At 47.7% G+C, this 27,981-nt stretch overlaps 1 protein-coding gene across 1 annotated transcript; it reads right to left on the bottom strand.

Annotated features, from left to right (window-relative positions):
* Window positions 1-293: 293 nt before the first annotated feature.
* On the bottom strand, window positions 294-27,715 carry dgkaa (diacylglycerol kinase, alpha a). The gene is made up of 24 exons (XM_036533455.1): window positions 27,553-27,715; window positions 16,174-16,273; window positions 15,349-15,425; window positions 12,965-13,109; window positions 12,478-12,552; window positions 12,114-12,163; window positions 11,433-11,507; window positions 10,809-10,925; window positions 8,429-8,546; window positions 8,166-8,254; window positions 7,792-7,911; window positions 7,559-7,657; window positions 5,948-6,034; window positions 5,629-5,702; window positions 5,460-5,534; window positions 4,987-5,072; window positions 4,223-4,312; window positions 3,946-4,106; window positions 3,748-3,812; window positions 2,970-3,060; window positions 2,180-2,366; window positions 1,979-2,099; window positions 1,206-1,266; window positions 294-1,080 (listed from the first exon to the last, which is right to left on the bottom strand). The coding sequence occupies exons 2-24, from the start codon at window positions 16,247-16,249 to the stop codon at window positions 1,000-1,002; spliced, it is 2,220 nt and encodes a 739-aa protein (XP_036389348.1). The 5' UTR covers window positions 16,250-16,273; window positions 27,553-27,715; the 3' UTR covers window positions 294-999.
* Between the last annotated feature and the right edge of the window lie 266 nt (window positions 27,716-27,981).

Here is a 27,981-nt window from a genome sequence, read left to right on the forward strand (position 1 = left end):
TCAAACGACGCATTGGCCTCCGATTGGCTCAAAGGCAGATTTTGATCAATCTGGCTCTAATTAATTTGCATTTACTGACGAGAGACAGGAAAGCAGTCTGAAAAGTGTACAGAGCGCCATCTAGTGAAGTTACTTATTACATTCAATACAACAAGGCCTTTGGTCATCATTGAGGTCATCATTCATTGCGTGGTGCTTCGAAAGTTAGAATTCAAAAACTAAACAGCGCTTAACTGGTATGTGTGCATAGAAAATAAAACAAACAACAAAGTTTCCATAAAATATTTCACCGCTCTTTATTTAAATTAACAGATCTAATCAGTAGGACATAATCATCTTTCTCAGGATTTGGGAAGGGATTCTTAAAATGTACAAGTTAACAAACAGGCAATAAATAAGTAGTTTGGGTCCTATGGCAGTCCAAGTCAAATATGTCTGTTTTGTGTAACTTAGATTTATGGCGAGGAATTTACAGATCACAAAAAATGACAGCTAAATTTAAAATATTGAATAGGGCTTTAAAATACAGAATGAAACATTCAGTTTTCTAAGTTACAGTAAGCAGAAGCCTCTTCTGTTGTGGACAGTGTACAACACTGTAGCCAGGATGACAGCACAACTTTGGTCAATAATGTCTTCCTTGAAGGTAGAAGCTAAACATGAAACTGGCAGACCTAAAAATCACACTGAAACTACACTACAGTACCTTCCAAAGTACTGAGTCTGATGTGCAAGAACTGAGTTTTGGGCTAGCCCAAGCAATACGGCCTGCAAGCTTTGATAATTCTTTTCTTTTCTTCCCCTCCCCAGAAGAGGGCCCTACACTGGTTCGGTAATGTGATGCAGACAGGCTCTGGAAACCTTGCTTAATGTTTTCTCTTGATACACACAGGCAGCTTTCACAAGCAAGGCGGCTTCAGATTCCTTTAGATGTACAATGTGAATGCACGGATGAAGCATTTCTGTCTCTCTGCTGTGGTCCGGTGGGGCAGCGGGATTCTACTTGAGGTTGAAGAAGCTGGACGATCTGGCAGGGGGAGCCATCAACATGCTGGCCTGGTTCTTGTGCGTTATGTGGATCTGAAGAGCGGAATAAAAGGGGAAAGAAAACAATGTGCTGTTGCTCCTTGTACACTGTAGCCTAGCAGAAGATGGAACCAGAACGTCAGGTGGATGTAGACTTCGTACAGTCCACATATACTCACTGTGCAGGGTGGCTGCATCCATGGCTCCCCATCAATCTGCATTGGCAATGGTTTATTTGTCCTGAACAGGAAGGAGAATCAGGGGTGTCAGAGAGAGTGAGAGGATGCAAATTTCACATTTAATAGATTTATTTGTTATATAGCTGAATTTTTCTTTTTACAGGCGGTTCTTGACTGTACCTTGAAAGACCTTGAAAACATCTGGTCACAAAGCCCATGGCACAGACCAGGTGACAAGAGTCACCCTTGGATAGCAGGAGCACAAAGAACGGTGCCGCTGAAAGCACTTGTTAATGAGCAGGGACCTGCCGGTTCTCCAGGTCGACGCAGTGCGTTTTGCAGGAGCAAGTAGCACGTTCTGAGTCAAACGCTCACCCCCAAAACCACATGGTACCTCTCTAACCAGAGATGTGATTGGCTTGCTGAGCTTTACACCCCAGTCCCCAGCCATGGGAACCAATCATCCTCTTGTCCTGACTCCAGGGGTTGATGTCACCCTCTGTAGTGGACTCACGTGCCTGTCTGGGTGCCACTATCACAGCAACGTAACTGGTGTAGTGTAGAGGAGCTGAACTACGGCCCTCGCAAGCACTTAGCACAGCTCTGACAAGAGATATGATTAGCTCAGGGACTAGACTCCTGGGTTTGTAGCAAAGCAAATGAATGATCTTCTTCTGACTTTCCTGACTCTAGGGGACGATGTCACCGAGTGCAGCAGACACAGGTGGTTTTCTGAGCTCGGCTGCACATGTCTGCACGGCTCTCCTCTCTACCTGATGGTGATCTGTGAAGTTTTGGCCAGCCGGCGTCCAGCGCTCTTCAGCCCGGTGTAGATCTGCCCCATCTCGATGGCCCCCTCCAGCCCCACCACCTCCAGCCGCTTGTCGCTCATGTCTGCAGGAGAGCGGGGGACAGCATGACGCACAGGGTCTGTGACCCGTGGCTGTCGCGGGACGGGCGAGGGACCGGCCTACCTTGAGCGCTCATTTTGAGGACATCCGGGTCCACGATGACCTCCGGCAGCTGCTGGTCGTCCGAGCCCTTGCTGTCTGCCTTCTTGGTCTCGCCCCAGAGGTTGGAGCCGCCATGCATGCTGGGAATGTTGAGGATGGCGACGCCCTCCAGAGAGAGCCCACTCAAATCAAGGGGGATCCCACAGCACTGAGGGTAGGAGAAAGAGTATCACTCATCACCTCATGATCAATGACTAGGCTCACAGTAAATAATCAATCAACCAACCAGGCTTTTTGTCTGTTTTTACATTGCAGAGACAGAAGGCATACTTTATTTAGATCACACAGAACAAGAAAACTTTGCAACCACACAGGTAGGTCACCATCACAAGGTATTTTATTGAGTGTGTCTCACTTTCAACAATGGCAGGACAGAGAAACATGGCACAGAGGACAGGACCTACAATTCTGCTGCTGTGCTGAGCGTCAAGACACTAATAAAGGCGTATGCAACTGAAACATGTTCTCTTAAATAAACTTCAGTTCATTCCTGTTGTTGAACATATGCATAACCTTCAAATAATCATGCAATGTAAATAACCACTAAGGACTGTGTACTTTCTATTGTATGGATACAGAGTGCCTATGCTGCCAGAAAATCAGTGCAAGGACAAAACATGTTGTGCTATAATGCCTGAGTGCCGGTAAAGCTGTCCTGCTCTGCCATTGTTTGAGGGAGAGGGACATCTGTGCCTGTAGGGACCGAAAATGTGCAGCTGTTCGTGAGTAAGAAGGGTCGTCTCTTCCTCACCTCAATCGTGAGACACTCTTTCAGCTTCTTGCAGGTGGCAGAAATGGTCTCAGAGGTAGCGAACTCAAAGTACCACAGCTTATTCTTCATTCTAGCATACAACAGGATGACAGCGCACAGGGTTAAAAGAAAGGGGAAAAAGGTAGTATCGAAAGCAAGTATGAGGTCAGCTTTGGGACTCGGCATACATTCAAACCCATTACAGTTAAACAGCACTATGCACAGCATTACTGCTTAAATGTAATTCGTTTTTCCATTAAGCCCTTAGTAATGTATGGTGTAAGTTCTAAATCTAAAGAATATGTTTAGAATTGCAGTATTCCAATACATGCAAAACTGGGAGATTCTGAAGATGGAACCACTGGGAAAGTACAGTACTTTCAGACACTTTCAGATTTACTGACATAATTTCAAAATACTTTTGGTCTGCATAGATTGTGGATCCTTTTGGCAAAGACTGTTAGCCCCTAATGACTTTGGGTAATGGGCTTAATGTGTTAGCCCGCAAATTTGGCCAATATGTCATCAACATCAGCACACTCATTGCTGGATTAGAAAGCTTATGATATCAAGTTAACAAGTCAGCAAGAAAGATGGACATACTACACAAACTCATGATGAACTTTTTTTTTTAGATTTGAGCAATTTCCCTGGACTTTCCAGGACAGTGGGGTATTTGTGCAACTTTCTGGATGAAAATATTTTCAGAAATTTTCAAGACCCTTAAGCCCTGTGGATTCCTTAGCTGTCCATCACTAACTCTGCCCTGCCCTCTCACCTGCTGTTGAACTTCTGGGGGTGTTTCTCCCGCATCATGTGAAACCGATGGGCAATCGAGGCATCCTGCCCACGCAGAAAATAAAAACAACACAGAGGGCCAATGAGATGTCGGAACAACTCGGCCTCAACCAATCAGCTGTGAAAGCGATGTGTTGTTTCAGTTTGTCCTAGGCCCCTACCCTCTGCCCTGACTCACCACGCCGATAGAGAAGTAGTTGTTGATGATCTCGTACGGCACGGGGTCCCCCCTCTCCTGGCTGTCCTCGGGGATCACCTGGATGCTCCATCGGTCCATCAGCACCTGGGAGCTGCCCTCGATCTCCTTCAGGATCCGCCCCAGGTCCATCCCATCATACCCTACACGTGTACAGGAGGATATACGCACACCGTGAGTCAGATAACACTCACTCAGAGCCTAGACTGCTAAGTGCTGCAGGACATACGGGAAGTGAGAGGAACGAACCGGGCCTCACCTCCGCCCCATCTGAGGCAGCGCGCCAGGTCATTTCCTGTGCCCAGCGGCAGCACGGCCACCGGGGGGCGCACCAGCAGGTTAGCCTTATCTGATAGAGAACATAATGAAGCCTGTTAGCCTGAAGGACAATGTATAAACCCTCTTTGTTTTCATAAAAGTTATTTTCATTTATTTCTCTAAGGGGGGTGAGTGGTTCTTTGTACCGTGGAGGTTATATGCCTTTGCTAATCTTGAATCAAAAACTAATATTAACTATAAAAGAAAACAAGCAACACGAGTACTCATTACTAGTAAACAGAGTGTACTGGCCTCCAGCTTTATAGCATACTGTAAACATCTACTTCATAACATATCTAGATCTCTGGAACTGACATGAAGTTAACTTCCTATTACACTGGAACTGGATGAGTCATTTTCCTTCTTCCCAGAGCTGAGCTGTTGTAACAGCAATAAGTTTGAAAATATCCTGATGCAAACAGAGTAACATGAAAAGAAAGACAGAGGCTGATTCCTGAGGTTAACAGAAAAGTGACACAATGACATAGTGTAGCTGCTACTCAAAGTTGAAAAAAGAAAAAATTCCCTATATAACAAAAAATTCTCTGTAGAAATTCTGTAGAAATGTTGGCAATGGCCAGATCACAGACTCATGGAGAGACTAAACAGTGACCTGGCTAATAAGCTGTTTTTACTAGTACAACCACACTTTAATACATCAGAGCAGTCCAGCTCTGAAACATTTAAATGCCAGGGCGCTCTCACCTATAGCGTCGAGAATCCAGCCGACAGTGCCATCCCCACCACATACCAAGATCCTGTAGTCCAGCAGGTTCCTGAAGAAGTGGAGCCTGCCAAACACACAAGCACACTCGGTCATTCACATGCTATGTGTTACGACAATACTTATCTGAAACAAAGAGCAATACCACAGCTGTTGCCTTAGCTGGTGCTCTTAATTTCTCTGTCTGAAGGAAATTAATTTCAACCTTTCCCCCTCGTTCCAGACAGGTTTAAAAGTAAGTGAAGAAACATTACTCACTCCTGGCTGTGTCAGTCATTTCCACAGAACAGAATGCTATAATGTCAGTTTTCTTTTATCTTCACTAGATATGAGGAATATTTTCTGTTTCGGTTCTGTTTCTAATCTGTGCAGTCAGAGTGAAATAAACAGTAAATAAATGGTAAATAAACAGTGCTGGGAATAAACAGTGAGACTGGTGTACTATAGGCCTTACCCTGGTCCAGGCCCTCCATTGGAGAGATTGTACACTTGCCGTGGGTTCAGCAGATACTGGAATTTGCGCAGGACTCTGGGATACAGATAACAGAGGGAGATTGACACAGTGACCTTTGACCAGGAAGCAGTATGGCATTCAGTGAGAGGCATCGGCCCACCATCCTCACCTCTCTCCCTGCTTGCCTCCGCTCTTGGGGTTCACGAACACCAGGAGGGGGTGCGTGTCCGGGACAGGACTGATCTGCACAGTGGCAGAGAGGGAGGCCAGAGGCCTGGTTTAGTTTCACACGTGCAACAGCAAAACAAGAAGTGAGACAAGAAACCAACGGCACGGCAGCACGTTCTCTGTACAAGTGTGAAAATGCTTATGAGGATCAAGGGGCTGTGTGCTAAAGAGCTACGCTGCACAGACTGGCTTCATCCCTCCCTCCACCCCCCCCCCTGCCCTCAGCAGCCCTACATGGGTTTCAGGGTGCGAGACCGTACCACGAGAACCTGCCCGTCAGGGGTGGTGTTCTGCAGCTCGCTGTCGTCCACACCACCGCCGCAGCCGTTCTTCAAACTGTCTCTCTCCTGGGCAGAGCGAGAGAGACAGAGTGGTGGAGAGAGAGACAGAGAGAGAGGAACAGTGAGACAGAGATAGAGAGGGACAGAGAGAGAGAGAGAGAGAGAGAGAGAGAGAGAGAAAGGGACAGAAAGAAAGAGACAGAGAAATGGATAGAGGGGTGGAGAGAGAGAGAAAGGTACAGAAGGGTGGAGAAAGAAGGAATCAACAGCAGAATTAAGTTAAATGTATCAGCACTGGAGGTTCTACAGAACATTTCTCAGAATGGCTGTGAAAAACAAGACCCTGGGTCTCTGAATATTTCCTTTGTTTGAATCTCTACCAAAACTTCTGACAACTGCAGACACCAGATTAGCAGCACAGGAAGTTGACAGTTCGCTGGTATTCTCAAACTCAACTACTGAGCCCTATCACAAGTGATTAAATGAGTTAAACATAAACAGTTCTTAATTAAACCAAATTCAGATCTTGGCCTCTTATTCAGCAGAAGTTGTTTCTTCTGTACTTTATGCCCTGGAAAACCAATCATTTATTCCATGTGTATTAGTCATACTGTATCCAATACCTTATCAGACTATCCTGATAACCACTAAGAGCTTGGAGCCGTATCTGATTTATTCTGGGGCAGCAGTGAAATTTATCAATTTTAAAACTTTAATATAATTCAGATGGACTGGGGTAAGAATGGAAACTAACCACAACACCACTGAACTGCTGTGCAGGATATGACTTACTCATTGTTTTAATTTTTTGATAGCCTGGCGGTCCCTTGTCTGTATGTTGAAGCATATCATGTGCTTAATCTAATTTGGTGAAAAAAACAAATCTTTGCCCCTCTTTAACGTCATGGAATGACTGAGCCTGATTGTATTATATAACGGTCTGTGATGGGAAACCAGTGGCAACGACCAAGGCCCCCCCTTTCTGCATGACATTTTGCTCTCACAAGCATCCTTCAGATTGTAAGCCTGAATTGTAGGGCCGCTAATAACGATTCCGCAAGGTTCCTGAAATCTGCATGTCACTGCAATTTAGCGGTATCTCATCAGCGTTAAAGGATAATGCAAGTGACGCTCAGAACTGGGGGGGGGAACATGCAAGAATGACAAATGAGAGGCTCTTCTGTTTGAGGAATGAGCTGGATGAATCCCTCTCTGTCGGCACCGGGGACAATGCACAAAGCCCCGCGGCTGGTAGCACAGGCTGTCACTGAGCGTGTGTGAATGGCACTTCTCTTTATGCGCAGGACCTCTGTATCCTTCCAAACGTCACAGCGCACAGAGCACGTCACACCCTCCTGCTGCTGCTGTGTGAGTGAGTGAGTCCTCTTTCTTTGTGTCACAACCTGTGTGAGTGTATGAGAGAGTTATGTCTCTCCATCAGGGCCTGTGTGTGTGTGTGTGTGTGTGTGTGTGTGTGCGTGTGCTTGTGTGTCTAAGAGAGAGATTAGACTCTGCCTCTGCATCAGGACCTTGGTATGAGGGCTTTTCTCTCTCTCTCTGTGTGAGTGACTCTGCAGCAGGCTCTCCCACCTTGATGACTGGGTAGATGGCCCAGGGAGGCAGAATGTGGTCCCTCAAAGGCCCGCAGTTACACTCCAACGGCTCCTGGGTCACACACTCGTCGTGGCGCTGCAAGACATCAACAGGGCACCGTCAGCCTGCCCGCTCGGTCTGGTTCACCTCCCTGCTCGTCTGGGAGCGTTCCCATAAACACAGCTGCGAAAAGCAGGAGCCGACAGGCCCCGCGGGAGACGCCCCCTCACCATGGTGTGGCACCACACGCAGCGCTTGCCCGTCAGCCCGTGCAGGCTCCTGATTTTCTTCTGGCACCTGTCGCACTTGCCCGAGTCGCAGTTCCCGGCGACCCAGTCGTGAGCTGCCACCTAAGGCGAGAGGCAGACACAGACGGATGCGGGGGACGGCCGCTATTACTGCTCCCTGCAGCTCCAAGGCAGAATAATCCTCCCGTGGAGCATCACGCTGCCGCTACTGCGCACAGAATCAGAGCCTGAGCGCAGACGGGTGATGTAACGTTTACTTCTCGTTGAAACTTGAAGTTAACCGTGCTGTAAATACTACCGCTCCTTCACAAAATCCGTCTGTACACAATAAACATTTATTTCAACAAAGTCCTCACCCCAGTCTCTTTTTTCGATTTGACGTAGGTGCGGGTGCAGGGAGAAGGGTTCTTGTTGGCACAACGCCCATGGACAATGTATTTACAGCCTAGAAAAGAAAAAAAAAAACAAAATTTGAGGAAGTCGTTTTTTAAATGACCAGGAATTTTCTCAGCAGACAGCGCATATGAACATGCTTACGCTTAAGCTGAAGCGACGGTTTGCGTATGACATCCCTTAAGCTTACGAAGGCTGCCCTCTGGTGGCAGCGCGCGGTACTCACAGGTGCAGCAGAGTCCCTGCTTGCGCAGTCCCAGAAGCATGCTTTGGCACACGTTGCAGTAGACTGGCTTGTTGAAATGCTTCATCCTCCAAAGGTGCTGCCCGTCCTTTTGGGTCATCTGAAAGCAGAGAGTTTCGGTGAAGCTAATTCAAAGCAGCCACAAACACAAATCTTGCGGCGGGATCGCGCTTGCCGTGCCCTCCGCCGGGGGCTTCCTGTTGTCTCTGCACGCTGCGGTTCACCTGAGAGTTCTCCGACTGACATACCGCCGCACAGTAATGCAGGCCACCTCTACTGGCTCTTCCAGGAAACACTGCTTCATATTCGTGGTTCCCCCGGGTGGCGTAAGCAAGGTTGTGTGAGAAGCAAACAACATATTCTTGTCTGTGGCTGCAGAAAGCCTGCACAGATTTTCCGCACTGACACGCGCAAAAACAATATTTCAAATCTGACATCAGACTTCTGAAAAAGTCGCTTATGAAGAACCGGGCAGTTTCAATGGTTCCTCACTTCAAATTGCGGCTTGACAAGACGTGAAGCCTCTGTGTTTGCGCAAGACATTCTTCTGCATTCTCCTGTGCGTCTCTGTTGCTGTGAACTAACATCTCTGTGAACAGAGGTACACTGTTCACTCATACCATCCTCACTTTTGCAGCAGTGTGGTGAATGTCTCGCTGTAAACAAGCCATGAGGAATGGGGGGGGGAAATGTGTCTTTCGAAACAGCAGTTCTCAGTAGACACTCATTCAATTACAGTGACGGACTGTGCCTGCTAATGCTGCCATTCCAGCGATGGAATGTCTGTGCTCTGAATTCTATTGTATGTTTGTGCCCAAAAGCTTCGTTGTCATACACCGCATCTCATCTAGCTAAGTGCAATGCCTGGACCTCATCAATATGACTTGTGGGGATGACGAACAATTTGGAAAGTTAAAAAAAAAAAAGGAACAGAAACATTTGGCTGGACATATTTTGGAACAGTTTAGCGTTACCGCAAGATATTCACGAATTCAAAAAGAGGACGTACTTTCTCTGAAAAACAACCACACTCTGGCTAGAATGAGTCACTGTGTTTCAGGGTCCTATTCAGCGCTTGAAACATACCCCTACATCAACAGCCAGCAACTGTGACCATGCTGAGGCCAGCTCTGCTGGCTCCGCTCACCCCTCTCTCACCGCAGAGACTCGAAGGCCCGAAATAGAGGGGCGGAGGGGAAGTCCCTGGCACTGTCGCGGGGACGGAAATAGCTGTTTCACAGGTCACATCTAGGCGTCCAACCAGAGCAGAGGGAGGGCGTTAATAACGCGCGTCTGTCACCAAGATGCGACCTCCGCCTCCTCCTTCGCCGCAGTGAATGAGCCGCAGGACGGGCGGACTCGGACGGATGATGTCATCAAGGCGAGCCGGAGCGCTGTTCCTCCGCCGTCACCCCCATGCAAGCTCCTGACACTACCAGTATTTTTATTATTTCTATGTATGGCACCAGTATTTTTTTGGTAGTATGACCGTACATCAAGTCCTGGTTTAAAAAGGGCAAATAAGGCCTCTTAATAAGAAGTCAGCCACTCAAGCCACATTCTACCAAATTCCACACCTCTGACTGCCTACCAACGGAACAGCAAATTAATTAAACACAAAGGCTGTAACGTGGGTCTTCGAAACACCGCTTTGCAAAAAGCTGCAAAGGAGGAGCGCATTTCCTCTGCTGACCGATGTGTCTCGACCCCCCCCTGCGCAGTCCCGCAGTTTCTAACAGCAGCACACGGCTTCAGGGCCGCCGCTCGAATCCGCTCTCGGGCGCCACAGTGACGGTAAATCACCCGCGGGAGCTGCGGAGGTGATACCGGCCCGGCGCTGACTCAGCGGAGACCTTGTTCTTCGAAGGTAGGCGAGCGGGAGAGAGGCGGAGAGGCTGCCAGGGGGAGCGAGAATCTGCGGCACGCACAGCCTGGCAGGGGGGGGGAGAGATGGCAACAACAGCGCATCCCAGCGCACCATTCACTCTTCGGAGCAGCACCGCGGGGGAAGGCCAGCGCGCACGCTGAGGAAACCACACAGCCTGACGCCGTGGCCATTCATAGCTAGCTTTAGCCCGCTCGCCGCTCTCTACATTGAAAGGTCTAGACCCTGCATTGCGGAACCTGAAGAGACTGATGAGGGCAGGTGCTCATGAATATTCATTAGCGGTGCGGCTGGTCCTGCTCCCAATCAGATCGGCTGCCAATAACTTCGAGGCAGAGCTGGCTACAGGCCTGCCCTCTCATGAATATTCATAAGGGGAGGGGGAGTATGTGTTAGAGAGAGTGTGAGAGAGAGGTTTGCAGCAGCGTGGGAGTAGAGCTGCGAGGCGCACCGGGTCTGGGCTGTGCTGAGTCTTACCTTCAGACCCAGCAGCACCAGCAGCGGCACATTGTTCATCCCGCCTTCGATCCACTCCTGCAGGGAGACCGTGCCGTTGCCGTCCGAATCGATGGCGGTCATCATGTCCTTCAGCACCTGGCCAATGACATCGCACCGTCAGCGTTTTCCAGGGGCCAATGACGCCGCACCGTCAGCATTTTTCCCCCAGGGAAGGGCCTTCCCTCCTCAGAGCTCGCTTTGGGAGACCTGAGACATCCTGATCCTTTCCCCAGTCATCTAAGATCCTGTTTTCTCCTTGTTTTTGTTTGAAATGGTTGAAATTTGCTGTTGCCTTGGTGTCAGCTCCTCAAATATGTAGTGTTTTTTGGATACTCAAATGTTAAGCTCCGCATCGAAAGTAAAAAGCTATGCAAACAATGTGAAAAAATAGTGTGAAACAGATGACTCAACAATCTAGCCACAGCATATTCAGTAAAACCTGTTTTTTCCCAATACCAGTAGTGGTTGCAGGTTTATACAGAACAGTACAGAACAGAACTGTTGAGCTGCAGGTTCCTGGGGTTGTGCTGCTTCCTCACACACACCTTGTTAAGCGAACACACTGTTCAGTTGTGCACAGAAGCGGACGCGCAGGTCCCTTACCGGCCGGAGCTCCGTCACATCCCAGCCCAGATAATCTGCTGCGTGCATCATCTGAGCGATAATCCGATCCACCTCCTGCGGAAACAACAGATTAAAAACACACCAGGGACCCCAGAGCTTCCCGACCGCGGTCCGGGCGGTAAGCAGGGCTCGCAGCGATGACGGCATTCCAGCCACCGTGACCCCACGCAAAGCTTTGTCAAGGGTCACAAATGAACCGATTAAAGCTGTTTGCCGTGTTTGGCTGCCTTGTCTAAAAAAGCTCAGGCGGAAACAGAAATGGGTGAACTTTGACGGCCGTGCATACTACTTGACTTTTTACGTTCTGCGGTGAAATGTGGAAAAATGTCGTTGCTGTTACTTTGAGGACCTGCCCACTCAGCCATTAACTCGATCAGCTTGGCGAGTGGGCATCAGACGCGGCAGTCTCTATCAACGCACCCTCCTGTAACGGCCAAAAACACAGGTGCAACTGCGCCCAATGTTCCTTCAACCAACTGAAACAAGTTTTGTCTTGGCATTTGGCGAACCATGAAATTGCCTTGGGTGTTGTGAAGATTTTCTCACAATAGGTCGTTCTCAACTTGTCAAATACCAAGCCTGGTGTCTGTAGGCCCTCATGGTGAAGTTAGAGTACCTTAAAGCAGTGAGCATGTATCAAAGGCTGCAGATTTAACTTACTGAGCTGTCCAGGAGCCCGTTGCCATCCTTGTCGTAGAGTTTGAAGGTGACTGAAAAGGGGCAAAGGCAAGTTAATTAATATGGTGGTTTCATAGAGTGGCTCCTCGTGAAATAATATTTTTGAGCGGTTTGTAATCTCAATATCTAAAGATGATTATCTTCAGGTTTCAGTATTATCAAGAGGGCTTACTCAATATTAGCAGTACTGTTCTCACTATAGTGGAGATTATCTAACCACTGATCTGGTTTTAAAGGGTCCTCCCCTTCACAAAGCGTGACTGAGAAGGGACCACGCAAAAGGCAAGGTTAGGGACTTGTGTCTGTCGTGAGACGTGTCACTTCGGGGGTCACTGCGGTGACTCACATTCCAGTTTGTCACGAGGCTGTCCGTCCTCGAGCAGCGAGAAGTAACAAGACACGTCCTTCAGAAAGACCTCCCCTAAAAGAGCGAGGTGGAGAGAAAACACTCTTCACTGACCCTTATCAAAAAACACAATCCATGCAATGACTAAACAGCTGCTGAGAGAGATGCCGGATGAGACGTACTGCACCGCACACATCATTTCAAGACCAACGTACAGATTTCTTTTTTTTAATAAAAGATCAGGCACTGTGAGCGCACCAAAGTGAAATTGTTGTAAAACCACTCTTGGCTTTTCCTTTTCTATCCGTCTCAGCACACGCATGACTGGAAAAGCAACCGACCGTAGCGAATGAAAATGAGGCTGCGATAACCGACACGGAATAAAACAGCTGCTGATGGCAGCGGCTTTGCTTCAATCCTGGTTTTGGCTGCTGAAACAGCGCGGCCGGGTCTGGGATTTGAGCGGGAGGTCAGACAGAGGGCTCACTTTCGGCGGGAGGCCCGGTCCCGTCCGGTCCCGTGTGTTCTGAGTTCTGGAAGGAGCGGAAGAGGCGCTGGCAGAGGTCTGCTGGGAAATCCTCCACTTCTAGGAACTCTTTGAGGAAGAGGCGGAAGCCGTCTTCGTTGATGCACTGGAGATCAGGAAGGAAGGAAGAGGAAGAAAAAGTGAAGGAGATGGTGATGCACAGCACTGTCACCCAGTCCTGATCCCTGACCACTTCACTGCAGCCCTGCAACTCCTATCTTTCACCTTTCATTCCACACAGTATGAACTAATATTTTTTAATGCCCACCCACGTTTTGGGTTTGCCAGTTGTACCAGACTCATCTCTCAGCCTCTGCACACCCACTACGTTTGCACAGGAGCGCTGAACCGAGGCAAGTCCAATTCTCCAATGCACCTGGATGCAGGCCAATAACTATTTTTTTCGCACTGCAAGTCCCATAGTGCACCACAGCGGGGGAATACGCTGATCAGAGGATGGGTGTCTCTCCACTGGTGTCACCAAGGGACTTTGTGGGCACCTCATGAGCCATTAGAGGAAGCCGCAGGGGAGAGACGAGACCCTGACAACACACCCACCCCTGCCCCATTCTGCTATGGGCTCCTGGTCATTGCTGGCTGATGAGATGGCAAGGCTCAAACCCAGGCCGCAGGGCTCAGTCTGTGCTTAGGACAAGTACTTTAGGTGAGCCACTGAGCCACTCTGGAGTGATAAAAACCCATATTTAGCTCAAGCAAGTGATTTACCAGCACGCAGTTACTTAGTAATGCACACTTCACACATAATCAAAGGGCAACCGGGGTGGTGATGTGAGTAGACACAAACCCAAGGAAAGTCACTGATTGGACCTGACTTTCCAAGCATTTATAAGTCAGCCTTATGAGACCTGTTGTCTTGGTGTGTGCTTGGTAAGCCCAGCGAAACGGTTGTAGGATCTTTTTCAAGTAAGAATTACCTTCTTCAGAAACCAAGCGGACAATATCAAACTCCAATCAAATACACGCAGAATGAAAATCTCAGGGTTAATTACGGATAACTAAACAGCCCAGAGTGCTCTTTAAGATCACATATGCAAACATTCTGTTCAGTCACATAAAGGTACTGCATGATAAAGTGATCACCAATCACTCATTTGTTCCCCCTTTCCCCAGTTCAGAATACATAGTTCTATGTGAAAGACTTTTCTTTGAGGTAAGATACATCATCACTACCATCACCACAACTGTATATGGTTCTGCTCCAGGCACCATTGTATTACATTGCAGGCAGAATATCGGTTTCCTCTGTGGCTGGCAGAGCCAACAGAGAGAGTGGTTGCTTATGCTGTTGCTTGAGCATTATCAAGCAAAATACCTGTCTGACAGCTGAATTACATGCAAGTATTGTAAGCGTACTTGTGCTGTACTGTCTGTGGTTACCCCGATTCAACATGCCAGTGAGTAAAACTTCTTATAATAATTAAACCTTTTGAACATCTGAATGTTCACAAGAAGCTGTTTCACCCAGAGTGAACTCCCCCAGTACTGATACTGGTTAAAATGTTGCCTCTTTTTAGTAAAAACCTCACCAGGCGCATTTCTGATGTGGATTAGTGGATATTTGGCTTGAACTGGGGGGGAATTCCACAAGCACACAGGTTCAGATTCAGAACGTCCATGTGCACATATTTTCCTCCAGATAATCCTTCGATGCTCGCCTGTGAGCATTTCAATATCTAAGTGTACTGGTATGGCTCATGAGCGTGATTAAATGATTAATACTGTACATCTGGCCTCAGAGGGCATTTCTGTCTGCCTCATCACTTCACCAGCAGACTCACTGCTGCCTTCATCAAACCTCTCCTTCCTGATTCAATAAACAGATGGAAAGCTCCAGCCCAACACAAACACATCGTGATATACATCACCAGTCAAAAGTTTGGATACACCTGATTACGATAACGGGAAACATGCATTCAAAAGACATTTTGATCTAAAGACTTATGCTTAAATGCTTGAAATTTGTTTCTCAGACAAACATAAATAGTGAAGTTTATGCCTATGCATTCATTTCTTTCCAAAAAGATCTTTAATTTAAATTTTTTTTTGGCCATTTTGACGAATCTAAAACATAAACCAGTTTTGATTTGTTTATAACTTTCTGGCCACCGCATACTTCCATTTGTGTTATTTAACAGTGTTGATGGCTGTCCTGTTATTCCAAAATGTGGAAATTCGTAACAATAAAGAAAGAAAAGTGTGTCCAATGTTTTGACTGGCACTGTGTGTAATTAGAACAGCGCGTGGGTTTGGCCGTGACGCACTGTGGACGCGCTCGGACACGCCCTTCTGCGGGGCGGGGCGGGGGAGGCGTGGTCGGGACTCACCTCTCCGTGCCTGTGCTGGGCCAAGCGGCCGTCCGCGTCGAACTCCTTCATCACGTCTTTCACCTTCAGCCTGCAGTCTGCGAGGGACAGAGAGGGTTCTCACGCCTGAGCGGAAGAAAACTGGGGCAAACTGGCCGAAACCCGAAACCCACCACGCAAACGCTCGGGCGCAGCAGAGTGCTGGCACCAGTGCGCTCGAGTTAAAAATAAAAATGAACAAAGAAACAAACCAAAAAAAAAAAAAACCAAGCGCATGTATGATAATGGAATACGTGTCAGTAGGACAGGGGAGAAAACAGAGGAAGAAGAAACAATGAGAAAAAGCTGTCACAGAGGGACAGTGGGTGGGAAAAGGGTGGGGCATGCTCCTGTGTGTGGAAGAATATGATACTGGGGACGAAATCAGACTTCATTTCAAAATAATCTGATTACCTTCACTCCAAATGTTATCTGTAACAGAATCTCTTCTTTATACCCCATATCTGAATCTAACTCTAATTCAAACTCCTCTGATTGGTATCTCAACATCTGGCTGCTCTGTGCCATATTATTTGACTCTGGTCCTTTTTTTGGGCTGTTCACTTCCAGATGACCAGCTGAACAGAAACCAGAATAACACAACTGATAAGGATGTCTCCTGTGCGTGAATGATAAGTAGCACATTAAAAATGCAGTGTAGGCGGTGTGATATGTTAAGTGTGGAGGAATTAAAAAACAAAAAAGACTCTCTCCAGTATCATAGTCTCACGCACTTGAGTGGGTGGAGGGGGTGGTGTTTGGGGGGGGGGGGGGGGTGATGGGGGTGAGGAACATTGCAAGACTCACAGTCGATGTACTGCTGCAGCTGGATGAAGTCCACAGGACTCAGCACCTTCACCTCCGTGTCTGTGGAGGAAGACATACTGCCCGTGCCAGGAGACACCACCTGAGGGGGTGCAGAGGTGGGGGGGGGGGGGGTTACACCCAGTGCATTGGGGTGCCTTCACCCTGGAGCAGTGATACAAACCCCACGGAGTGGCGTAGAATGTAGTGACATGTTCGGTCGTCAGCGGCTCTGGCTGAAGGCCGAGGTGTGTGCGTCACATGTTCAGAGTCACACCCAAGGCAGTGAGTCACTCCCAGGGACCGCACCGCGCTGTCTGCATGTATGTACATGAGTTCCCGGGAACCCTCTGGGGGGGAGTACAAGGAGGAGCCAACACATGCTCCACCACGAATGATGTGCCAGGAAAGCACCAAAAGGAACCGAACTTCCACCCCCCTCCCCCCCCTGCCCCTGCCAACACACACACACACACACACACACACACACACACACACAAAGAGGAATCAAAGACGTTTGTGGTAAACAAATGAACATGTGGATCCAGAATACATTGGAAATGACATCACATGTTGAGTTGCAGTGATACATTGCAGATACAGACTGCGAAAAGACGCTTCTGGGGACAGCCCTGACATTTTCAGATGAGCAAAACAAAGGACGTAGAGCATGAAGTATAATGAGCTGTGTTACACGGCAGGGGAAAATATGAATGCAGCACTGTTTTTCTTTCTTTTGTTAACGCCACATATATAAGCCACAGCTCGAGCAGCCAACCAACACCCACGAGGCCAGCGAGTTACCCTGCAAAGATGACGGCATGCATGCGATTAAAACAACTTTAACCTCAAGATGTTCTCAGACCGAAAGAACATAAAATCTTATTTGTGGGGGTGCCCTGGGGAAAAAAAAAAAAACTTGCTAACACACAGGGCAGATTTTTTGCTGTTTGTGAAGGACTAACGGAATCTCCTGAGGAATGTGGCCTTTGATATTTTCATTTTTTCAAAAAAAAAAAAAATCTGTTATGTTCTACACCTTCCGGGACGTTCCTTCAGTTGAATAGACGGGTTTGTGCCTTAATCTTGTAAACTGATCTAGAAAAGCTACCCTACGTATTTTGCAGCTCATTCTTATAATCCAGGAAAATAAAACAATAATTCAAGGCACTTTAACAGTGCTGAGCAGCATTTCACACTACAGTTCACTATGCCTCACTACATTGCCTTCCCTTTGAGAGAGACAAGAGACAGAGAAAAAAAATACACTACATAGTAAGAGTTCAATGTAAGCTTAGCCATACCACACAATACAACAATTTATGTATGCGGTTCTCTGATTAATATTGTGGTAGCACTGAATACCATTTGAATGTACAAGGGCACAGCTGGCCTGTATGGATACTGCACCAGGAGAAAGTGTTTGTTCAGTTTAACATAAAACCTGAGACAGGGGTATGAGACAGAATGACAACCAGGAAGTAGCCCTTCTTCTCTTGCCAGCAATACGAAACAGTAGTTCTTTTGCTAAAAGAGGCTTTGCGCAAGGTGTGTTTGTGTGCTTAACAGACAAGAGCAAAGCAGTTTTTTTACTTGATTTGTGTTAAATCCCAAACAGAGCTGCAGTGTGTCACAGCACATTCCAGGGTGGGGTAGGGGAAACTGCGTGCTCGAGTGTAATGTGTGTATACGGGCAAGTTCTGCACCCGCAAGCTTAGATCAGCCCTCGCAGCAGATGGAATTTGGTAGGGGAATCTTCTTTGTTCAGGAAACCATAGCTACTCCATGAGTTAACTACTGTAACTGTGGGTTTCAACAACAAAAGAGGGAATAACAGTTTTTTCCCTTGCAAATTTATTCTGCTCCAGTATTAAAATGATGAGAAACAAGACCATCAACTATCAAGTGACAGAAAATGATCTTTCGATCGCGTTCAATTGTGACATTATGCTGTACAACAGCTTGTACGTGAAATTCAAAACGTGTTTGTTCTGAAATTTGAATGTTAGGCAAAAGTCAGTATTGTGCCGTTTATGGGCTTGTGTCCAGTGCTGTTCCACAGGCTTCTGGCTCAGCTACAGCCTTGACCATTCGCTCATTTAGGTTTAACATTATTTTGATGGATACACTGGGACCCATAAATATGACACATAAATATCATACTACAGTATATATTATATCCATCTTGTCATGGAGGTCTGCGACACAGCCTGACAGTAAAGAGTGCATCTTTGCAAACCGCACATTCCTGGGCACCTTGAGGCTGCCAGAACGAAACTGCAGCTGCTCAGTCAAGTTAGTTAAAACGGCTGGAAAGAGCATGCATGGTGTGCGTGCCCCCCAGTGGCTCAAAGAGATTAGTCCGTGCACCGTCCCACTGCATGTCTGGACTCACTTGGCACCTCCATTTCCCCCACGGGTCGGAGACCAACTCATGTGTTATAGCCACGGCAGGGGGGTAAAGCCCACATCAAAAGCCTCAGCTATTTGTAGTCACGGATAGCATCTCACGTCACCCTTTGCCGGTTGACATTAGGAAGCATGGTTTTTGCCTGATTATATCAGCGGCCGATTCCCACGTCGTGTTCTCCTTGTGTTAAAATGCGCTGCGTTCACACGTCGCTGTTACCGCGGGTCATTCCCTGCGAATGAAACCTCTCTTCCCACATCCTGCATCTCACAGCGGCAGGCTGCCATGTAGCACACCCACGTGAACACGCACTTATCAGAGAGGCCAAGGAACGCCACGGTTTGAGCGGCGGCCCATTTTCGGCTCGACGCCGCGTTACGGGTTCAGGCGAGGGAAGTTGAGCGAGCGCGGCAGGGGCTGCAGTTTCTCAATGACCACAGAACCCCTCACCACCAGGCTTATTAGCACCCCAGGCATATGACCCTCCTCTTTCACGCAACACAGGAAGTGTGACTGGAGGCCCAGACCGTACACTCGCTATGGGGACACGAGAGTGTGTGCACAGCCGTGTCGGGTCCAAAAACTGCCTCTGCTGACTCATGAGGAACCGACTCCTCTCTTGGTCAACCGCGCGGTCTGACCGGAAAACGCACTGCGACACCCACTCCGACTCTGACATGCCACCCTCTCCTCTGCCGGGGAGATGACGAGTGACTCGTCTAATTAACTCAGAATTTTACACCTACCCCCACACAGCCACTTCACATTCTCCATGCGCGCTCGGTGAGACGGAGAGGCCAAAAGGGAAGGCTGCAGATTCACAGAGACGCATCCTATAACGTGTAGCTCAGGGAGTATAGGTGCTTAGATTACCCAAGGTCTTTGAGCGGGAACCGCTCTTCCTCTCTGACCAATCACATTATCTGTGACCCAGACAGGATTTTGAAAGGCAGGTTGGGGGATTTAAATGCAGGATTTAGCCCTGAATCATCCAGGTTAGGTGAAAGGCAAGTCCTTATCTGAGACACAGAATGTCTCATAATCTCTATCTCATGAACTGTCGTGACAATTCTTTTGCTCAAGTTCCCTCAGGGTGCTGGGGGAACGTTTTTGCAAACCTTGTGGGTCTAGCTTCCAAACTGTAAACGAGCCCAAAGACTAGGGGCTCATTAGAGACCCAGAAAGGAAGCCAGGTAGTCCAGAGAAAAGATTTTGTTTTCACATTTTTTTCTAATCTTTTTCACCCCCTTATTTTTGCTACCACAACCCTAATTTGGAATCTCAAACTGGATACTGTAAAACTGCGACAGCTACTGTACTCATGCAGGAATGAGCCAAGCACCTATTGGAGGACGGGCGCAGCTTCACTGATGTCATTGGAGAAACCAGCAGGTGTGTGATAAGGCAGAGGGCACCCGAGAGAGGTGACACAAGCAGCCCCTATCCGCATACCCACCCCTATCCCCGGTGGAACAAATTTAATATGTCTCTGTCACTGTGGGCTCCTGGTCATCATCGGCAGATCAAACTTGAGCTGTAGAGCTCAGCTTCCACTAAAAGTGACTGCTGAATTTTTTATTGTGCCTCTGTGACGGAGTGCCGTCACTACAGTTGACTATGCGCTCTGACTGCCATACCAACGAGCCAGGCCGGGTGGGGTGACTGCTCTCGCCCTTCGCTACAGCCTCTCTGATACTTGAGAGCCTAGAAAAAAAAGAGTTTGTTGCTGAATCTCACGCATGCCAGGCAGGCAATCAGAGAGTACATTTTTCTTTTTTTGGCAAGGATGAGGCAACTGGTATGGCTTGAATCTGTGTACCTGGACAGTACATCTGGACCACAGTGGAAAAGGGTTTACATGTCAGTCACGTTTCACAGCAGGCTCAGCACCTCACCCCCTGCTGTGAGAAGATCAAGCCGAAAGCCAGCTGCTGAGGGGGGCTAATTGACCACACTGAAGCGCAATCCCGCCGCTCACACAGACTCACAGGCATGTGAGGCTCCCGGGTATAGGCGATTCGCGCATGCTAACAGCTAAGAGGCGCCTTAACACGTTAAGACCTTAAGTGAGACAGGATACCATAACACATGCAATCCAGCAGGTTAAGCCAAATGAAGCGCAGCCTACAGGCGAACCAAACCCAGTGGGGTGCTGCAAAGCTGGCAGGGCTCAGAACAGCAAAGGGTAGCCCTGTGGAAAAAAAGAAAAGCTCCATGCGACTCTCCATGTGACACCAGACCCCTCGACCAGGCTGTGCTAACAAATGCCACCCTCACTTAATTCCCTCCAAAGGTTAGCACCGTTGCTAAGCTACATTGTTTACGTAGCCAAGTGGGAGGGGGCGGAGGGCACTGCATAAACGCTCACTTTTCCGTCTTCACGGACAGAAAATAGAGTGCAAAAAAAAAAAAAACCAACACACAACCAAAAAAAAAACCAACACATTTCTCATGACCCTGACTGACAACATAAGAAAGACAAAATAAGCCAGAGACAAACAACTGAAAGAATCCCACAGGGAAAAACACACTGTAATAATAATGCGATTGCTTAGCAGCGCTGCATAAGTGAAATAAATTAAAATCTATTGACATTTTCCACTGAAAAACAACTCTTGCAAGGCTGTAGAAAGCAGTCAGCTGCCTCACATAAAAGTTCCAGGAGACCGCAGGTCTGCAATCGCGTCTACGATCGACTGTGACTAATCCAGCCCTTAACTGCCAGATCAAACTTTTGCATACAGGGCCTGAGCATGAAAAGAGCCAGGATGTGCCAGGGAGCTGGGTCCTGGGGATCTCCGTGTAGCTGGCACAGCCAGGATGTGAGAGGTGCGTGGGCCAGGCCCTGCGACCGGCCAATCGTTTGCCTATTTCACCAGGCCCGACAGGGCTGTGCTCAAGCCATGCGTGCCCATGCAGTGTAGTTCCTCATAAACAAAGTCACATGACAGATGAGATAAGAGAAACGATCCCTGTTCCACACTCAGCCCAGCCCCTTCTGCAGAAACTTGCACAATACCATCTTCGTCAGCTCTAACCGCCTCTTATCTGTATCCAGGATTCTTCCTTCAGCATTTTTCCTTGCTTTGAACAAGCGGTGGCCTGGTCTCTGCTGTCATTTTGTCACCATCACGCCCGTGCATATTATTCGTCCGTGTACTCTGTGCAATTTTTTTTGTACACTGATCCCCTAAACCGACACAGAGACAAATAACGGTAAAGACAATCACACAGACAAATTTCAGTGATTGCTTTGCAAATTTGCGTTTTCAATACATTTAAAATTGACACATAAACACCACCTGGCCTTTCAATTGTTTGTAAGTGTATCGGGAAAAGGTAATGAGCACATACATACTACGTAGAGATTGAAGGGTTGAACAGAATATGATGTGTGTACACTGGGGAGGGGGAAGATTGTGGGGGTACCTGGGGTGTGTGTGTGTGTGTGTGGGGGGGGGTTCCTCGGGGATCTTTTCTACAGATTTATGAGTAAAGTTGTCCCCTAGGAACATGGTGGAGGTGGCCCAAAAAAACAAATGATTAAATACAGCTTTCCTCACTCTCTTGCCTTGTTTCTAAGTTTTACCCATCATGCTTTGCCCCCGTCTGTTGCCCACTCTGGGGAAGGGGACATCTGTATTGTAGTAGCTCAGTTTCTCTGAATGGTCTGTGCCTGCTAAGGGAATTACTCTGGGCCCAGTGCTACTCCACGTGACAGGACTAAGAAAGAGGACCCAGGACACAACAGAGGTTCTCTGCAAAGCCACACTGAAACATACCAAGTGTAGTGGTTAATAGGACAGTTGTTACTAACTAACAAGTAACAACTTGTAGTGGTCAACTAACAAGCCTTATGATAACTAGACAGTTCTTTGTAAATATCTAAAGCCTGCAATGTATGTGGACCAGGTACTTTCACAGGCGAGTTATAATTAGATACGGGTGTTCATGTGCCAGCCCTTGTTTGTGCAATCTGTTCCGTCACCCACCTATTATGTCAAGGAAACTTGATCTTTTGCAACACTTAACTTAGCACTGCTGCATCTGGAGAGTATTTTTTTCTGTGGTTGGAAAAACGTTTGTCTTTTGTGCTTTGTTGTGTTTTTTACCCTTTGGGTCATCAGTTCTAACCGCCAATCTCTGCTGAACCGAGGTTACGTCAGGTTGGTAAGGAGAGGAAGGAGGAGGTGGTCACCATGGAAAGTGTTTCCCCATCAGCTGAGCTCCGTCAGAGCGTTGCCAGGGGGACTAACAGGACGGAGAGGGGGGGGTGCAGAGATGGCGGGGGAGGGGGACAGCCGGCTGTTATGGGTCTTCCCCTGCTCCCCCCTCCCGTCCCCAACAGCCTTCGGAAAGAAGTCATGCTCTGGTTCACATTCCAGCTGCAGACACTATCATGACTCATCGCCAGAGCAAGGGGATACTCCCTTCACTGATGGACTTGCCTCTGTGTGCACTGAACAGCCAGTCCCATTCAAGACAAACGGGAAAAAACACACACTGCTCTTACACTGAGGTACCAGATTTGGTCATGAGGCTGAGTACGGGTTTGAGAGGTCAGGGAGTATACTGTGTAGGCAGTGCAGAGAAGGCCCCAATGCCGACTAAAAACAAAATGAAATAATGAAGTCATGTCTCCCTGGGGTTTCCCTCTGGCCTCCGCGCCGACCCGCAGCTCAGCGCCTGAATCAGATCCTCCCCTGCATCCGCAGCTGCCCTGCGCATCAGGCGTCATTACAGCATCGATTCACCCTCTCCAACGCTGCGCTACCCGACACCCTCGCCCCGCTCTCCAGGCGGTGCCATCTTTTTTCCGCGCTTTCAGCCGGCCCACGCTAGCGGGACGGCCGCCCACGCGCTGGATGCAGCACGCAAAACGGAGTCAGACCTGAAAGTTCAGCCCGCACACCAGAGAGACGGCACTGCCGGAGGTCAGCGAACACCTGCAGGTGAGCGAGTCGTTGGTAGGGCCCGAGGCCGGCCCGCCCTGCAGGCCGCGCCACCGGATACCCCCGAGACGAGCACCGCGGATGCGCAGTTTATGCAACCCGTCTCCCGGGTTGAAGAGTGCAGCGGCGCACGGAGGAGCTCGATGCAAACTCGCTAACCGCAAATGCGTTGCACTTGCACGGGTGCACCCTTTCCTCCTCTCTCCCTGCAGACTCTCTCTCTCTCTCTCTCTCTCTTTCTTTCTTACTCGTTGTCTCTCAGCCCCAGCGCACATCTGGGAAGCCTTTTGTTTGCTAGCGCGCGCCTCCCCCGCAGATGGGACCTGCTGCTTTGAGGCGAGAGAGGGCCCAGAAACAGGAAGACGGAGGAGACGCGGAGCGTGAACTCGCGCCCTCTCTCTCTCACGTTGCAGAGTGCGGGCGAGCGTGCTGGAGGACACCGCGGTTTGACGCAGTCACCCTACACAAACACAGGAACAGGGGGAAGGGAGAACTTCCATGGCACCAGCTCCATCACCAACACGTGCTCTTGGACTTAAGAATGCGAAAAAAAAAAAAACGTAATAACGGCTACACTGGGCTGTGACGTGAAAAGTGATTGGTGATTCACTACCATTCATCATGTATACCAAACTACAACTCAAAATTCATTTTAATTTTTAAAATCATAAAAATGATTGCTCTATCCCTAGGAAAAGTGTTTGCCCTGTCGATACAAGCACAATAAGGTCAGTGGACCTGAGAGGCCGAATTAACTATGCATGCTACATCAGACAGAACCTGAGTTTTCTCACAGAAGCATATCTTCAAAAGGAAAAAGAGACATTGAGGTGGTCCTCCATGAATAGCTGATGGGAGCCCCCCCCTTTCATTTGCATTTGGACTCAGATCCCTTGAGTTTTTGCTCTGAGGCTAATTGAAAATGCAGCAAAAGCCTGCGGGAGCACCCAGGCTCCTATGGGCTTAAGTTAATTCCTACCCCACATTCTGGTCTGTTCATTTTCCCTCTATATAAAGGCACTCTCACTCGTCATAGTTTTCCCAGCATTGACAATCTTTGGCACAATACTTCCGATGGCCTGATCTTTGAACCGTAATTCACCTGGGCTTTGCCGTGGGCTTCTGTGTTTGTTTATTAACCATAGCCTCCCGGCGTTTAAAAATGCCTCACTTATTCCGCTCCTCGGGGAGTTGGCTCTAGATGCACTGAAACAAAGCCACTGTAATGAGACAGGGAACCCAGACAAGACACAAACTGTTCTTGCTTAACGTGCAGTCGGCCATGTCTTGGAGAGCCACATCTTTCTCAGAGAAAGGCCGAAGGACTGGGCCTGTTTTGGTTGTCCTACCAAGGTAAGCCCTTGCTGTGACAGCAGATCAGCAAGAGGAAGCACACATACAGTAATGGACCAATAAAAAAAGAAGTAGTGAAGAAAGTACTGTTTCCTTTTGTTTTCACTCCATGGCACTTTACCCCCCCCCGGCTGATTTGTTAAGGAAAAACCTCCTGACAAGTTTTTCTGTGCTTTGTAGCACGGCTTAGACTGCAAACTTGAGGCAATGCCCTTTCTCCTTAACTCTGGGTAACGCGTTTAAGCAAGAACTGTGCCTCAATTTTCAAACGGAATCAGCTCAGTGGTTGCTGAAATGAACAAAAAGTGTTGCGTAAGGGACATTGGAGAAAAGGCTCGTTAACGTCACACAGCTGGGTGAACCCTTTCAGAGTCGGCCAGGCTGCACCATATTTGGCAGGGCAACTTCGGGTCCGACCAGACTGTTGTAGCAGTCTTCACTTAGCCCCTTTGTGGATGGAGCTCGAACATGATGGTGTTGGAGCAGCAGTAAAAATAAAAACTTCACAGAATTACAATTGGTTTAGCCCCAGTGTGAGCTTGAGATGTGAAAGAGAAACAAGTAGCTATTGACAGCACAATGTTAAGAGGAAATATGAGCTGTGGAGCAGACCTAATACTGACTTTCTAAAACAACAACGTGGAAAGAAAAACACAGAGACACCCCCTTACTTATGATCTAAGCTCTCCAAACACAAGGGCCCTGGAGCTTCTGAACTAAGCGACTGATTTTATATCATATAACTCTCCCACTCCATCAGTTCTATTTATGCACCCGAGACCTATGATTCACACTCAAACCCCGCTCTACGAGCTGATGGGTATATTAAAAAAAAAAAATAAAAGTAGTCTGGTTGGCTCATATTACTGGAAGTTAAAAGATCAACGCTGAATTTGCACCTACGCTTGACAAAAACCTAAAATCTTACACATCCTTAATATTATCCTGTGCAGGGGTATGGAGTGTAATGATTTCACATATATGTGACCTTTGAGGCCACACTATGACACATGACAGTCAGGCAGAGATGCAGACAGAAAGAGGCAGATATCTCCATCTGCTACAGTGCTACCCAGTAAATGACAGTAAGAAAACATCTTTATATATCAGCTGCAACCACAAAATACAGAGTGGAAACCGAAGGGCACTCAAACACGGCTAGAAGGAAACTAGGAGGAAAACAACACTTTTTTTTCCTTTTTAACAACAGTGACTAAGGTTATTGATAGAATGTGGTGCAGTCTCGAAAACTAACCAGCCCAAACAAGCGATTAAACACAAATGACAGAATGCAAGCAAAACCAATTTCTGGCGGCATTTACTGCTATCGTCTCGATTGGGTGGAAAACAGCGCAACCATATACAAGGCCACACATTTTTAGCTCTTTATCTCCCGGCACTCCCAGGGGGATGCTTCAGAGAAATGGGCAGGTTCAGTTCTGCTTAACAAAATAACTGTGATGTATGATGTGTTCAGCCTCCAGCTAACCCACTTCGCATTCTTTAACACAAATCCCACACTGCTAAATTGAAATGTATGAACCACTGCATAGCCAGACAGCAATGGTTTGTTCACCATCTCACTGGGAACTGAATCCAATGTCAGATTATAGTTTAACAGTTTAAGAAAATAACAAAAAATACAAGCCTTATATTGCCATCACCCCAGCACTAGCCCCAAGTGTTCCGTGACAGTGTTCTCAAGCCACTGTGTTACTGATAATGGTTTATGCAAAGGAGGGAAAAAACCAACCCCGCAACTTTCTTCAAAACATTCCCACAACAATGGCTTATTCAACTCCACTGTACAGAATAGACGACACCTTTTATGACTTCGACAACTATGTCAATAAGGATTTTAAGAGCAAATGCACACACGTTGTCTACGGTCCAGTCATGTAAGGTACAACCGAGGTGGCTGAAGCTGAGGATACGCGCTCAGTGCTTCCAACTGCAAACTACGGTATGGGCTGAGTGTGCTATTGGCAACACACTGAACGCTCATTAGAACGTGCTTACAGCCTACTGTGCAGAGGAAGCGACTGGTTGGGTTTAATTAAAATAAGCACGTTTTAAAGGGTCCGGCAACTGTAAGATGCCAAGTTGATCATACCAGCAAAGCGATTATCCCGTCAACGGCGAAAACCGCAGCTCTCTTCGTGTGAAAACTGTTCACAGTCGTTGAATGGTCAACATTGATTTTTTTTTCTTTTTTTATGACTGTCTCTTCGCCTGTCGTTTAAACTAAAGATAGCTAGCTAGCTTGCAAGAAGTAAACGTTGCTGATTATTGTACATTGTGCTTTTTGAAGAATCTAAAGGAAACCACTGCGGGTAAGCTTGCTAACGTTAGCTCGCTTCTGACAGTGAACCACTTCATCAATCAATACATTTAAAAAGAAAAACAAAAACAATGAAAAGAGCAGAAAAGGCTGGCAGAGAGCTCTTCCTGTTGATAAGCCGTCCGTACCCCCAAACCGTTTAACTAGTTAGCTACATAGCGGAACAGCTAGCAAAACTGGCACTTCAGAGACTCAGAAAACTTGACAACGATGCGACGCGGCTGACAGTGGACAAGGCTTAACAAACCCCCTGATTCATTTCTCCTTCCTAACGCGCACTGTAAAATGAAACGCGCGAGTGAGTTACAATAATAGGCGGCAATTACCTTGATTTCCTGATAAGAGTCGTCTGCTGCCCTTTGATTTTGGTGCTGCAGCGGTGGCGAAGTTAAATGTGTTTTGTACTCGGGAGAAAAGACAACTTAAAAACGCTTAAAACAAATGCGGTAAGCTGTCAGCGACGCTGCGCACAGAGGGAACCGCCGCTGTTGGACTACAGCCCGAAATGGAGAAAAAAAATTGACTGCTACACGCCCAATTGTGGGGATGACCCTCCCAAACAGAGAAGCGCCGCCTTAAACTCTTGTAGCTATTAAATGCGCGTTAACAAACTTACAAGAGTGGCTAATGGGCTTCTTTTCCGCTACGGCTCATTAGCTAGAACATCTTAACATTAACAACGCTGTCATTTTGAATATTGGGATGATTATTACAATACTAACGTTTTATTTCGGTTTGCATTTAAGTTTTTTCAA

Source organism: Megalops cyprinoides, chromosome 7 (genome assembly GCF_013368585.1).
Source record: "Megalops cyprinoides isolate fMegCyp1 chromosome 7, fMegCyp1.pri, whole genome shotgun sequence".
Taxonomy (NCBI): domain Eukaryota; kingdom Metazoa; phylum Chordata; class Actinopteri; order Elopiformes; family Megalopidae; genus Megalops; species Megalops cyprinoides.